This window comes from Sardina pilchardus, chromosome 20 (assembly GCF_963854185.1).
Source record: "Sardina pilchardus chromosome 20, fSarPil1.1, whole genome shotgun sequence".
Lineage (NCBI taxonomy): Eukaryota > Metazoa > Chordata > Actinopteri > Clupeiformes > Clupeidae > Sardina > Sardina pilchardus.
Genome location: NC_085013.1, coordinates 1778402 through 1793965, shown reverse-complemented (window position 1 = coordinate 1793965; position 15564 = coordinate 1778402). Strand labels below are relative to the sequence as shown.

The 15564-nt window shown below is 41.9% G+C and overlaps 1 protein-coding gene across 1 annotated transcript in view; it reads right to left on the bottom strand.

The window, feature by feature from the left end:
* pacrg (PARK2 co-regulated) overlaps nt 1–15564 on the bottom strand; it is a 183705-nt gene that overhangs the window by 76950 nt on the left and 91191 nt on the right. The window contains exon 4 of the mRNA XM_062523127.1: nt 3413–3562. Within this exon, the coding sequence (XP_062379111.1) occupies nt 3413–3562 (150 nt within the window). The remainder of the gene's footprint in view (nt 1–3412; nt 3563–15564) is intronic.

Genomic DNA, 15564 nt, shown 5'->3' with positions numbered 1-15564 from the left:
CTCTATTGTTGTGTTAAATGTTCCAAATGTAAAGCACTTTGAGCTGCATTTTGTGTATGAAAGGTGCTATATAAATAAAGCTCATTATCATTATTATGATCATTATCAGCTCCTGTTACTGTCAGCGCCACACTACAGTTCTAGCTTCAGCATCAGGTGGCAGATCTGTGTCTCAGTGTGAGCTTCTCACCTCCCACACAGCCTGCATACCGACGCTATTTCAGGGAGCCACTCAAAGGCAGGAGAGGTCCTCACAGCACAGGCGTGTGTGCGGACAGGCATATATTTGTGTGAGTGTGTGTGTGTGTGTGTGTGTGTGTGTGTGTGTGTGTGTGTGTGTGTGTGTGTGTGTGTGTGTGTGTGTTTGTGTGTGTGTGTGTGTGTGTGTGTGTGTGTGTGTGTATAGATACCTAAACCTGATCTGTGTACTGTGTATGCATAATTGTGTTAGTCGCTGCCATGTCATGAGGTCAACCTCTATCCACAATTAGATCAGTATAGTGCATGGCTTCCAAAATCGCCAAAGAGTCTCCCCTTAAAACTCTGAGAGAAAAATAACATGGATAACAACCAAGGCAGCGAAACATCCTGGCGGACATCCACTTTGATAGCAGACAATAGAAAGTCAGGAGGAGAAGGTACAGTAGGTCAGAGACAGAGAGAGGGAAAAGAGAGAGACAGAGTGACTAGCATAACAGGTAAATACATCTCTTCCAGTGTGGATGAGACGCCCTACCAGGGAAATCAGAACATCTAAAATGGCTACAACCCTTGATCGATTAGGCTAATTTTTCACTGAAGATGTGCATGGCCCACACTACGCTAATAAAGTACGCTTTCCTTCCTTGCTCTCTCTGAAAAAAAAAAAAAAACTAAAATGGCTACCAATAATATAGCAACAGAATTAAGAGACAAAAGATTCAAAGATAAGTGGGGATATTGATTGGGAGGGTGAAGAGGGTGTTTCCTGCTGCTAAAGCTGCCATTTCTATCACTCTGGCACACATTAATGTAGCATCACTGTTACCGCGTTACCAACTCTTCTCTTTTTTGTCTCCCAAAGGCCCAATGGACACAGATGGACAGGGACTGTCTGGTGCTATCGGATGCCAGTCCTAAGAAATGTGTGTGTGTGTAGCAGGAATGAGGTGGCCATGAAAGGCCTATAAGGTCATAGCTTGGCCACAACTACAGTAAACAAGGTACAGTATGTGTGTGAGGCAAGGTACGATTGAGTGTGTGTATGTGGACAGGGCGGGGTGGAGTGTTAAAACCTGGGTAACAATTAGAGCTCAAGTCCCGCCTACCGCCAATTCTGAAGTAGGAATTTAACACAATTTCTCCATTGACAACTGGAGTATAAGCAGTAAAAGTGAAACTGCCCATGTAGACTTTAAACCAGCTATGACATAAGCAAGTGCATGGGGCTATTCATGGGGCATCTATCTTGTCTTGAGAAAAATGTGTTTTGTTTGTGATTTCACATTAAAACACTACACTACCCAAATCATAATGTATAAAAGCAGAGCCTTTGATTGGTAGAGATCAATGTTGCCATGGAAATATTTATGTTATGTTAAAGAGACCCTATGCAACTTTTTCATAGTCATAAAATCGCTTAGAAATCGTTGTTTTGCTTGACTGACCAGTTTTATCGAAAACAGTCACATTTCCTCCCGCACCTAGTGTCCCTATCCACTATTACAACCTTGCAACTTTCTGATGAACGATCGTTTGCTGTTTACATCTGGAAGTCAGAGACGCGTAAGGAACAAGAAGAACCACGCTTGCAATTTATATATTTATATATAGCCTATATATGTATAAATATACACGCTAAAGCTGACGGGGAAGCTCTGCAGAGAAATGTGCGTAAAACGAGCGAAAACGAAAATGAAACCGAAACCAGAGATGAAATCGCCAATCCTGCATTATTCCTCTTTAACTCCCACCATTACTAACATGGCTTGCTCCTTGCTGAACAAGATGGATGCCTGAAGTCAGAGCGATGTGTGGTCATCCGATGAAAACTTGTTTTCTCACCTTAGAAGTTGAATTTACAGTACTCAATGGAAACAGTAGAAAGTTGTCTTACATTCAAGAGTAAGCATTTTAAAGGGACATTCCGCCATTTTTGGAAATATGCTCATTTTCCACCTCCCCTTGAGCAAAACAATCGATATTTACCTTGTTCCCGTTCATCCAGCCATTCTGTGAGTCTGGCGATACAACTTTTAGCTTCAGCCTAGCATAGATCATTGAATCGGATTAGACCATTAGCTTCTCGCCTGCTAGCTTCATGTTTAAAAGTGACTAAGATTTCTGGTAAATTTCCCATTTAAAACGTGTCTCCTCTCAAGTTAGAAAGTGCAATAAGACCAACTGAAAATGAAACTTGACATTTTTCTAGGCTGATTTGACATGGAACTACACTCTCATCTGGCGTAATAATCAAGGCAACTTGCAAACATACCATAGGCGCAGTGATATCGTACGCAGCATCTGAAAATAGTCTTCATAGACAACAAGCAGTAGTAGTCCCAGTAGATTGCAAGTAGCCTTGATTATTACACCAGATGAGAGTGTAGTTCCATGTCAAATCAGCCTAGAAAAACGCCAGGTTTCATTTTCAATTGGTCTTATTGCACTTTCTAACTTGAGAGGAGACACGTTTTAAATGGGAAAATTACCAGAAATCTTTTAAACATGAAGCTAGCAGACGAGAAGCTAATGGTCTAATCCAATTCAATGATCTATACTAGGCTGAAGCTAAAAGTTGTATCGCCAGACAGAAATTAAAATAGTCTTCTTGTACCTTTGCCTTTTTTTTTTTCTGGCAGTTTTTTTGCTCGACATGTTGCACGATTAGGAGTCACGTCATAGCTGGCCAAAGTCAAGGTCTAAAAGTCTTTCTATATACTCTTTTTCCAGACGTTGATTGGAGAAATGAATGGGAAACTTATTTCTGGAAACGGAGCTGTTTCGAGAGAAAGGGCAAGACTGTTGAGCTCTATGGAGTCTCTCACTGAGCATTGCAAGCTGTGCTGATGCTACAATGATACAGGTTCACTGCTGAATATCATGAAAATGCCTCAAGGTTAAAGAATGACAACTTACCTTTCTTGCCTTAAAAGGGATTCAGGCAGGTGGAATGTGAGGTCCACTTGTTTTTATGCATTGCAAGATATGCAGTTCTATTTCTTTTTAAGCTTAAGACATACAGTGTGAGCTGATGTGTTTGCAGGTGTTGTTGAGGTTCATGTTTTATGGATGTTAATGAACATGTATGGTACAGTATGATATAGCTGTATTGTGTTCATGTTTAAAGGATGTGTGTGTGTGTGTGTGTGTGTGTGTGTGTGTGTGTGTGTGTGTGTGTGTGTGTGTGAAGGACCATGTGTACAGTACTTACTGTTCATGTTCTTGAAGATGTTGAGGATGGGTAGAATCTGCCTGTAGTATGGCACCAGCGCCTCCCCCACCATGTCTCCTGACACCACCAGGTGCTGCAGCACTTTCAGCGTGGTGCAGATCACCTGCCGGTTCCTAGTGTTCAGTGCATCTGCAGGGGCACAGGGGGCAGGGGTGAAAGGTTAGAGGGCAAACGATAATTGGTAACTCAGGTGTTTTCCCACAACTGCTTTCAATTCAATGTGAAAGCTTGCACATTCATACAAAAACATTTCACTTAAAAGCTCAAAGAAAACGCAAACACAGTCCTGGCACAATAGCACTTCTTGTCTAGAGTTGACTGCTTTTTATGACAAAATGCCTGCTCCTCTCTAGTGAGTCATTATAACTCCCTCATACATCCACACACACACACACCCACACACACACACACACACACACTGAGAGAGAAGACGCCTGATTGGGAATAAGCCATTCAGTCCCTCCATCCTGGAGCACTTAGGCCTGAGTGATAAGAATAATCCCTTATATATTAAAGCAAATCAGGGCTGAGGCATGCACGAGCACACACAATCACCCAGCCTCTACGACATCCATCCCCATCCCTCCACCCCATGCACATACTCTCTTTCTTGCACCACACATACGCGAACACACACGCAAACACACACACACACACACACACACACACACACACACACACACACACACACACACACACACACACACACACACACACACACACACACACACACACACACACACACACACACACACACACACACACACACACACACCCACCCACCCACCCACCCACACACACAGACACACACACACACACACATGCACACAGGGCACACACACACACGGGCACACACACACACACACACACACACACACACACACACACAGACTCGCCCAAGTCGTGCCTTACCTTCCACCCTAAATCAATGGTGGAGCCGGGCTCTGACTCTAAATGGCTGGCTGCAATCAGAGAGTTGAGATGCAGCGAGGGAGAAGAGACTAAGTAAGAGCCAATCAGAGGGCAATTTGGCCGACAGCTGCACTTTACTCTGGCTCCCGCTGATCGGGGAAGAAAAGGGAAGGAGAGAGAGAGAAAGAAAGAAAGAGAGAGGGAGAGTAAGAGAAATGACGGAAGTATAGGAAGAAATACAAATGTCTTGGAAGAGTGAGACAGAAAGATAAAGGAAGTGTGTGTGTGTGTGTGTGTGTGTGTGTGTGTGTGTGTCTGTGTCTGTGTCTGTGTGTGTGAGACAGAGAGAGAGAGAGAGAGAGAGAGAGAGAGAGAGAGAGAGAGAGAGAGAGAGAGAGAGAGTGTGAGTGTTTGTGTGTATCTGAGTGTGTGCATGCATGAGAGGGGTGGTGATGGAGCAGATCTGGGTGCTTAAATATTTCCTTTGCATTCTGCTCCATGAACATGTCTCCATATGCATAGGTGAGCTCCCTGTGATTGAGCTCAAACAAATACTCTGGTTTCCAACACAGTAAGACACACACACGCGCGCGCACACACACACACACACAAACGCGCGCGCCACCAAGAGTCCAGCACATCACATCAGCAGCCATTCTACTTGTTGGAAGTGGGCTCAAGGTGTGTGTGTGTGTGTGTGTGTGTGTGTGTGTGTGTGTGTGTGTGTGTATGTGTCTAAAGAAGGTAGGCCATTTAAAGGTTGTGTGACATGGTGTGAAGGGGCTCTCAGCATTAAACTCCGGCACTGATGTAGACAGTGATTTAGATGCAGTATTGCACTCAATACAAAAAAAACACTCTCTCACACGCACACGCACGGATGTACGTATGTACGCACACGCACACAAACAAACAAACAAACAAACGCACACAGATACACACACATGCAAACAAACAAACAAACAAACAAACACACACACACAGAAAGCCATCTCAAACAGGGCAGCACACCCAGAGGCTATCTATGTGTATGTGAATGAATGAATGACAGTTAGTGTGTGTGTGTGTGTGTGTGTGTGTATGTGAAGGGAGGGGGTGTTGAAAGGTTGAGTCACTTGATCAGGTATCTGACAGCATATTAAAATCTGTCCTTGTGCCAAAATGTGAACAGTGACAAAGCGAGAGAAAAAGAGAAAGGTGGAGAGATAGATGGAGTAGGCAGCGATGATACACTCAGGCTGACAGACGTGGTGGTGTGGTATGGTAGACGACATGATGACATCACCCACAGCCTTGTAGTTAGTCACTATTCAGCTGTAGCTCAGTCTAATCACACCAGGCCTTTCCACTACACACCCAACAAGAATGGTGGCATGCTGCACAATGGTAATCATTTGCACAGCACAGGCATCAAACACAACACTAACATACTGAGCACTAACTCTCTCAAACACACTATACACTGACTGCCACTCTCTGTGGCCGAGTGCCCGAGAGTCATCTGGGTGTGGTGCCCCAAACCAAGGCTGGGCAGGTGCAGAAGCTTCAGTTAGAAGTACTACAGTCAGCTCAGGATGAACTGCTGAGACACTTCAGACTTCAGACTTTCCTTGCTTCTCTTCACAACTGGGGGACATTACCATCTAGTTTTTAAGGTGTGTGCAGCTAGCTGATGAGATTAGTTTATGTAATCTCCCTAAGTGGAATGAGAATTTTTAAAATTGTAATATCCTTTGGTTGACAATAAATCTCTTTGTTACCTTTTGCTGAAATGCTTACAGTATGTGCCTGGGTCCTAGTTCTTTCCCCTTAATTCCTCCTGTTGCAACTCTCACTGGTAACTTCGTTAACTTATCCAACAAACTATTAATAATTCACGACTATAAACAAATCAGTCATTCTAACTGCAACTCTCGCTGCAGCCTAGCCAAGTTAACTTCCCACTTCTCAAACTGACTTTTCAAACTTCATGACTACAATCGTTTTAAAAATTAATGGGCTTATTTAAGATGTGGGATAGGCTAAATGAAATGCCTGAATGTTGTTTATGTGGTTGATGCCTATAGAAGAACGCTCGCCCCCTGATCTTAGCACTTCCTGGTTGTCGCGCGCCGCTGAAAAAATACTTCGGTGCGCAAGGCTGAAATCTGTTGCGCGACAGAGGAATGACGTCATTTTGACGTGACATTAGCCACGTTTACATGGACCGTTTTTGTCATTCCGATTAAACTATTCCGATTGAAAATTTTTGCGGCGTCTGTTTACATGGGCTACATTCTATTCACAATTCTGATCGGATCAGGATTTTCATTCCGATTGAGGTGTTTATATGACGATTTTTATTCCGATTGAGCTGTTTCTTCCGTTTCTAATCGGAATAGAAGTGTCCATGTAAACGGGGCTAATGTTGCATGCCAGGCTGGGAACGTCGACTATAAGTCCCCCATTACTGGGCTCGCTGGGCCCTTCAAACAGCAGTGGTCCTCAGAGGGGGCACCCTGCAGTCTCAGCTGCTCGGAGACTGGTGCGGGTGCTTAAACACATACATAACAAACAATGAAATTCTAATTAGTGCTAACGGCAAACTATTTTCCCGAGGTGTGACATTTGGGGCAGCGGGAGAGCACTCAATTATTCATCCTTCACCCGCTGGTGTGCGGGAGGGGAGCAGCCCCCGTCATGAGCGTTAGGGGTGAGGGCTGTTAGGGTGAGGGGGGTGTTCAGGTGTATTTGCGTCAGAACCACTTAGGATGTCGCAGATTATTTATTCATCTGCCATCCACCATCCGCCATTTGCGACAGCACCAGGGAGGTGTGTTGGATTTTAGCCAGCTGCAAATGTCACAAGCAAAGGCCTGACATTTGACAGATTCTTTCGCAATTGCATTTGTTAAACTGCAGGTATAAATATCAGTCTGAAAGTGCCACAAAGAAAACACCTCCCCCATCCCTCTTTTCCATCTACCCTGCTGCAAGTCTGCCTAAGCCCTCGATCTCGGTTTCTGTCTAATGAAAGTTTCATTTTCAGTGTCGGGAGCAAATGTTAGGGCCTGATGAAGACAGGGGCAGAATCTGCTTCAAATAAACCAAGAGCTGACAGAGCTGTAAGGAACAGGGGGATATGAGAAGAGGAGAGAGAAGAGAGGTGAGAAGAGAGAAGAGGAAAAGAGAGGCCAAAAGAGTCAAACAAAGGAAAAGAGAGCCATGGACAAAAGAGCAAAGACATTACTGTACCACTGACAAGGCAAACCAGACTCAGGGATTACAGCCCCAAAAAAAAATCATCTGTCTGAAAATGTGTTGTATAGGCCAAAGTGAAGAGTGAACTGTTTAGTTCTTTAAATCAGCCTTTGCTATACTTATACAGTTGCCTTTGCTATAATTATGAAGTCTACCTATTTGCTTCACCTCTAAATGGTTCAATCGGTACGTATTCTTCATCTGTAAAGCGCCATGAGACATGTGTAATGTTTTGGCGCTCTATAAGTGACATTAAATTGAAATTAAAAATACCTTAATCAATATCTGACCACCAGCCAAAATCAGTTTGGTTTCAAAGCAAAGCTTGGTACATAGTTGTGTATTTATGCTGTGAAGGAAGCAACACATACATATATGAGGCAGAATTCCTCTGTTGTAATTGGCTTTATTGATGCCTCTAAGGCATTTGATAGAGTTAATCATTTTAAGCTTTTTAAAAAATTGAAGCAAAGGGGTGCACCTGATAGTATTATAAGAATCCTGACCTATTGGTATTCTAAACAGAGAATGTGTGTTAAATGGGGTAACAGTGTCTCTACTCCCTTTGGTGTAAGCAATGGAGTGCGTCAGGGGGGGCTACTCTCACCTGCTCTTTTTAACTTGTACATGGATGAACTATCTCAGCAACTAAATGAATGCCAAACTGGTTGTCTGATTGGGAACACTCTTGTAAATCATCTCATGTATGCTGGTGACTTGGCCATTCTCTCTCCCAGCAGTGCTGGTTTTCAGCAATTACTGAACATTTGTTCTGACTATGGGTTGAAATATGATGTGCAATACAATGCTAAAAAAAGTGTTGTTGTGATATGTAGAACTAAAGAGGACAAAGAGCTGTGTTTTCCAGATTTCTATCTGTCTATCTGATGATGATGACATATATAGACAGTGTCGCATGCTATATGCCCAAGCTAATATTTTGAAAAGAAAATTCCAAATGTGCTCTGACAAAGTAAAAATTCAGCTTTTTAAAGCATACTGTACTCCACTGTACACTGCAGCCCTATGGGCAAAGTTTAAAAAGGCTACAGAGGCTACAGGTTGCTTATAATGACTGCTTTAGGATATTACTGAAGAAGCCTAGGAGCTGTAGTGCTAGTGGCCTGTTTTGCAATGCAGGTGTCAGAACCTTCAGAGCATTGTTGAGGAACCTGATGTATACATTTATCTGTCGCCTAAATATGTCACAGAATTACCTTGTTATATTGCTGACCAATCCCAGATATAGCACAATTCGTTACCAGTCACCAATGTGGAGGTACTGGTATGAATGTCTTTTATGAAAATGTGTGAAAATGTGTGTACTGTATGTGTTGGGTGGGGGAAGTTGTTGTTTTTTTGGTCTGTTTTTTTGTTTTTTTTATGTAGGGCTTGTTTGTGTGTTCTTCTATGGACCTTGAGTCTGACAAATAAAAATGATGATGATGATGATGTTTGAAGAATAAAGACTAGACCAATAACATCTGTTCATGAAAATAAGCAAGTTTGAGGGAATTTTGTCTATATTGTAGTTACAAATTGAAAGAAAGTTAAGACAATAATGAAGAAAAGATGTAATCGGGAATAAAGTTCCACAGAGAAGTTGGACACCTGAGGTATCGCCTGATCCAACTGATTTTAAATGTATAATTTAAAATAGTGAAGTCCAAAAAGGCCACCTTCACAGTACTCATTCATTAGAACAGATTTCTTACATAATGAGTGTGATTTTTCCAAACAAAGACAAAGAGAAGTTTGTCTATAACTTTGTAGGTGTGGGTATCAACACTAAGTGAAAGTGCAGTGTATGTTAACTGAGATATCCCTTCAGCCTTTGAATGTGAAACCCTGCCTCTTAACTCATTGAATGCCGCATTGTTTTTGGAAGCTATGTCCCAGAGTGCCGGTGTACCATGGTATCTTGTGATCAGTTCAGATTGTGATATTTGCATAAAATCACTGAATATTCAACAAGAACCCTCCCTACTTGTTAACAGCGCTCTGCTCTGCCTCCGCCCCTCGAGTGCTGGAGATTCACATTTTCAGGAAGCTGCAGTGAGCGAGATAATTGGGAATAAACATCTTGCCAAAAACATGCCGACATCACCGATTCATGCAGGTGTGCTTAAGCATAATCCACACAAGATGCTCTAGAAAAAGGAATTGTTCAAGTAAAACAACAAGGTTTTGTTGGGTTTCGAACATGAGTCTCGCGTGGGCAAAATGATCCACTAGCTGCAGCTTTACCACTGCACTACAGTAAGCATTGAGCAACTTCGAGCTAGCGTAGCTTATTATACTGAAATCATGACGTCCACGTTAAGTGGGATGGCTCATGACATGAGCAAACACAGGAATGCAAACCTTAAATAATTCAGATTTATGTCATTAGCTACAGTAACAACAAACGGGCATAACCTCATTCCAGACGTTGTTCATTTTGAGGGACAGAAACACGTTATCTAATGCAAAAAACATGAAGATCACTGGGCCTCGAACTGCTCATTAAAACGTCAAGATTTGTAACTGTACGCCCTTACTCAATTGCGCCACAAATCTGCTGAATTGAAGTTAGGATATTTAATACATGGTCTTCCCAATAAATGAATAGCTATATGTTATGTTGTGACAATGTTTGTCAGCCGATCAATATTTTAAGTATAGCCTACGTTCATTAGCAATACATCTGAGGAATGTTTTGCAACAGGCTACGAGCAGCATAGCCTTTTAAAAATCTGTTCGAGATAAGCATGTGACATTCTGTGAGATGATTCACAATTTAACAATGAAATGATCACATTTTTGCCTTACTTGTTCATTTTACCCCAAAAACAGAATAAAGTAGGGATCATGCCTGTTTGTAGTAGGCTAGTTGACGCAAGATAAGCCTACTTTAGGCTATGTTTCGAGACTTGCATGCCCATGTTAAATTTGATATCACCAGTTAACATAGGCGTATATTTCTCACAGTATGTTAACCTGTGTTAACTTTGACTAAAAGCCCAATAAATTGTTAAAAATCACCCTGCTTTTCCAGCAGCTCGTAGTGTAGGGGTATAAGCCACTGTTGAAGGGATATTTTTATCCACGACATCCACGGTTCGAATCCAGCCATCGCTAGGTAGCTAGGCTACATTGTTTCATTTCATTTTTTGCTATTAGCATAGCATGTGTCGTATTGTGTGATTAATGCTTAGACGAACATGTATTAGACATAAACTGGTGATGCTTTCAGCCATATGCTATCCATTATTTTCTCTCACTTGCAAGCATTTTGTGAAAATACAAACTCTAAGGGGCGGAGGCAGAGCAGAACGCGTTTAAGAAGTAGGCAGGGCCTTTTTGAATATTCACTGATGTTATGCAAATATCACCAGTTAACATAAAAACCAGTTAAACTAGAACACCGGCAAGCTAGATCGTTGTTGACTATTTTTGTAGAGCCACAGCGTATTCTATGTTATAGTTATGGACATATACTATGGCTCATTTGAAAGGTAAGACTCTGAGCTCTCAGTGGGTGAAAACCGTTTATCTCTACGTGTCTCCATTCCTGAGAAATCGCAAGCTAAACAGTGGCTAGTTTTCATCAAAATCCCCGTTGTTCCTCTAGAAACGGAGATATAAGCCACTTAAGACAGACGTACATTTCCGGATTGTAGGATTTCATGAGTTTTTAATCGTCATCTACTTCAGTTCTCTTCATGATAGACTTCCAAAAATCACACATAAGGTGAGTTAGAGTGTCTAGTTTCGTAATTTTAAAAAAAAGTGAAAAACGCAATATTGCGTTGTTGGCACTCTACGCATGGGAGCTAAAAACGCAATATTACGTTGTTGGCACTCAATGAGTTAATTCCTTAAAAGCCATTGATTCAGTTTTCTTTGTTTTTTCAATAATAAGATACAAAAAAAATGAACATCTTTATTGAGTGTCATTCTTATCAATGGTAATACCTAAATACATAGAAAGAATACTTTTACTCTCCAAGGCAATGGCCTGAATGACGTGAACCTGTGAAGACAAGCTTCAAAATAAAAGCCATAGCTTATTTATTTTCTATTAGGCCAGCCACATGCATCTGAAGAGATGCTTATTTATATGGCCTCTACGGAACCCAATTGACAGATCTCCATCATAGCTACGGAGAACTTTAATCCCTGAAGACTGAGAAGCCTGTAGCATACTAGACATTTTATTCCAATAAAAGTTATTTAGTGTTTCATATCATTCATAAGTTTATTTATAGTATAGAGAGTGTGTGTGTGTGTGTGTGTGTGTGTGTGTGTGTGTGTGTGTGTGTGTGTTGAGGGATGGTGGGTGGTTGGTTCATTGTGTGATGATAATGTTAGAGGCCTCTGCATTGGGGTTGGAGGCTATCAGAGTGAGCCCTATGTGGGGCCCTAGGTGGTGGATTGTGTTAATTTTGCCAGGTCACCTGGAGTCGTCATCAATATTCATGCGGTCTGATAACCCGGCACCACCTCGGAGCATGCGCCGCTGATAAGCACCCGGAACCAGGATGAAATTAACGTCAGGAACTTTTCTGCCTTTCATATCACAACGGACTTGCTCTCTTTTTTCTTCCTTTTTTTAATTCCTTTCTGCGCCCTCTCTCCTCTCCTCTCCTCTCGGCGGCATTCAAATGTAATTAATCGGCAACAAGGACATGGACCACTGGCTCTGGCCGCCTAGCTAGGAAACCTTTTTATTTTCCTTCTTTTTCCAATAAAGCGGAGGCCATTTAAAATTCCATTATCACAGCTAGGTGTGTGCTTTCATAACGAGCCAATCATCTGTGACGGCTCGCCTTGCAAGGCAAATGACATGAGGTGGCATTGAAAGTCTAAGTGATAGCTATTACATCTCTGTGTGTGTGTGTGTGTGTGTGTGTGTGTGTGTGTGTGTATACGTGTCTGTGTGTGTCTGTGTGTTGGAGACAACACCATGGATGTGATACATGAGTCTTTATGACCGCACAGAGATATTAGTGGATTACATTTATGATTTGTCAATCAATAAATGATAAGCATATGTTGGGGGGAAATAATTTACCAATCGGGGGAATGTACATTGATCCGCTCTGCTTCAAGGTGTTGTAACCCAGCTGAACGGATGGTTGGTCTGCAATCAGACTCTCTAAGATGAAATCAATTAGTCATTAAAACTATGAAAACAGAGAAAAGAAAAATATGGAGGATAACACATAAGCAATAGGGGAAAGAGATAGTATAGACACACAACTTGAAACACACACACACACGCACGCACGCACGCACGTACGCACACACACACTGTTATGACCCCCTGTAGATAATGGGAGTAATGCACAGAGGCTGCAGGCTGTAGTCGGGGACCTTAAAGGTGCCATTCTGCGATAAACCATTTAATACTTGTTTTTGTCTCTCCGAGTTGCATATGCATGCTGCATGTGAAAATGTTCTTCTACCTGAATTACCTGTATTGGGCAGTGAAAGAAAACACACAGGAAAACAAGTGAATCAGAAAAGCCCTACAAAGTGACGCTTCGCCAGGCCTCACCCACATTAGCTTGCTACCGCCCACCGGAAGACAGTAATGATTTCACGGCAGAAGCAGGAAGTAGCAGCAGAGCTAATTTCTGCAGAGTAGCTAAGCGAACAGCAACTTGCTAACATTAAGGCGGAACAAATTTGAGTGTGTTATTTGTAGCAATAACACATCAACACTGCATGCCTTGCCCTAGAAAGAAGAAACGGTTGGATGCCAACTTCGGAACACCATCAGCTAGCGCAACGTTAGTTCTGTAATCATTTCGACCATTTCGTGACTGTTCTAACTTTGAGCATCAAGGTTAACCCCTCTTAAAAACCTGGATCTGTACCATCAGGATGATCGAGCATCAGCTCACAGGCGCACTTTTCACAGGCAAACTTTTCCATCTAAGGTTACAAAATAGCATGTTCATATTTCCACGTTAGCGTGCATAAATTGGGCAAAAGCTAGGCCATCACACTCATAGAAAAATATGACCACACCGCCGAGAAATCGCTTGTTGAACCTATGATCTTCTAACCTAAGCTAAGCGTCAAACAACAAATAACAGATAATAATTTTAGCAACAATATTCAATGTTCAACTCAGCCTAATAGTACACAGGCATTGTTCTAGTCTAAACTGGAAAAATGAAGAACACAATACCCGTGCACTAGTTGGGCTAAGCTAGACCAGGCAATTATTGAAGCTTTCAACTGCACGTGCAGTGACGTCATGCCCATTGAAGTTAAGGGGGCACGTGCCCCCTCAGATTTTTCGTCCCTGATATTTTTTGTTTTTTAATCATAACTTTCTGATTATGCTCCATAATAATCCATTCCAGAGAATGAGGCATTAAGATCAATTGTCAAATGATGATTTTATAATCCTCTTTTTAGGTAACTTTAGCATGGTATCAAATACATTTTCTCCCCACTATTAAGGTTTTGCATCCACGAACGTCATAATGCCTTAATGTCATGTGACCGTTTGTTTACAACTGGAGTGGTAGGCAGAGTGGTAGGCAGAACCGTACATATCAGCGGGGTTACATTATGTTACACAGGCCTACTGTAGTTACTACGGTTACAAATATCTCCGAAATGTATTTTTTATGATCGAAACACAGATTAAGAGATGGCAACTACTTGCATAGAATTTGTTTGCTAGCTACAATAGGAAGAACATTGTTTAATCGTTTCCGTTTGTGGTACGGTATTAGCTGTCGCCACCTGACGAAGTGGTTGGGAAAATGCAGGAGAACGTAATGTAAACCCTATTAGAAAGTCAGTTTCTGGTTTAGTAGAATTTGTATTAATAATTATTTATTTGATAAAAAAAAAAAATGGTACGTTCCCGTCTTAAAATAGTACAATTACATTGTGGCTACACGGTTGTCCTAATCGTTCAGAAAGAAAATTGCCAGCAAAGACCGCAAACAAACTGAGTGTGCCTTATCCGAGACATTAGTAGCTTGTAGTCTACAACTGATTGAACTGAAATTATGATGGACAGAAACGTGTCAGTGTCCGGCTAATTTTATGTAAGGTGGGTGAATCTTATTTGATTAACTAGCGGTTTAGTGTTGAGTCCTCGTGTTGTCATGCAGCTGGTAGCCTGTCCTCTACGTTACTTTACTGGCCAGCCAGCACTTACCTTGCCAGAATATCTTATCTTGACACTCCAACACAAACATTATTTTTTTACTATTCACAAACGTGTAATTACCTCGAAACTGGTCACATAATTATAAGCACCATAGTTTCTGTCTTTTCAAAACGTAGCACATAGCCTAACTCACAACATGGGCAAATAAATGACAGAACTTAGCCTACCTGGTGGTGTTCACTGCTCACATCCATGACGTGCAAAACTATTAACTACAGTGAACCAAAACATGACTTGTAATTGTAGGCTAACATAAACTACAACTGTCACATGACCCCAAGTTATTCATTATGCGTGTTTCAAATCCAAGTTGTTGTTAGAGCTAATATATCAGCATCAATTAGCATTCCGTGCTAGCCAGTGGCCACGTCTGTCACTTTAACTTTAAGCTACTTTGCTAGCCTTTGCATCAGCAGATGGATACTTGCAAACGTTTCTAGTAAACTATCTAGCTTACAGTTGGCTATAAAGCACGTCTTCAAGCTCTGCAATGTTGATTACTATACCTACTCCAGTAAGGGCGTACTCACACTAGGCAATTCGTACCGTACCCGAGTACACTTGGCCCCTAAAGTCCGGTTCGTTTGACCAGTGTGATCGCTTCGTTCCGTACCGCGGTACGATACGCTAGTACGCTTGGAGGAGGTGGACTCTGGTACGGTACGCATGGAAGCACAGGACGTCATTAATGATGAAATAAACAATAACGTTCCAATTACAATCACATGTTGCATAAAGATTCTAGAACACAGCAACTCAATCGTACCCAAGTACGGTTTGATTATATGCAGTGTGA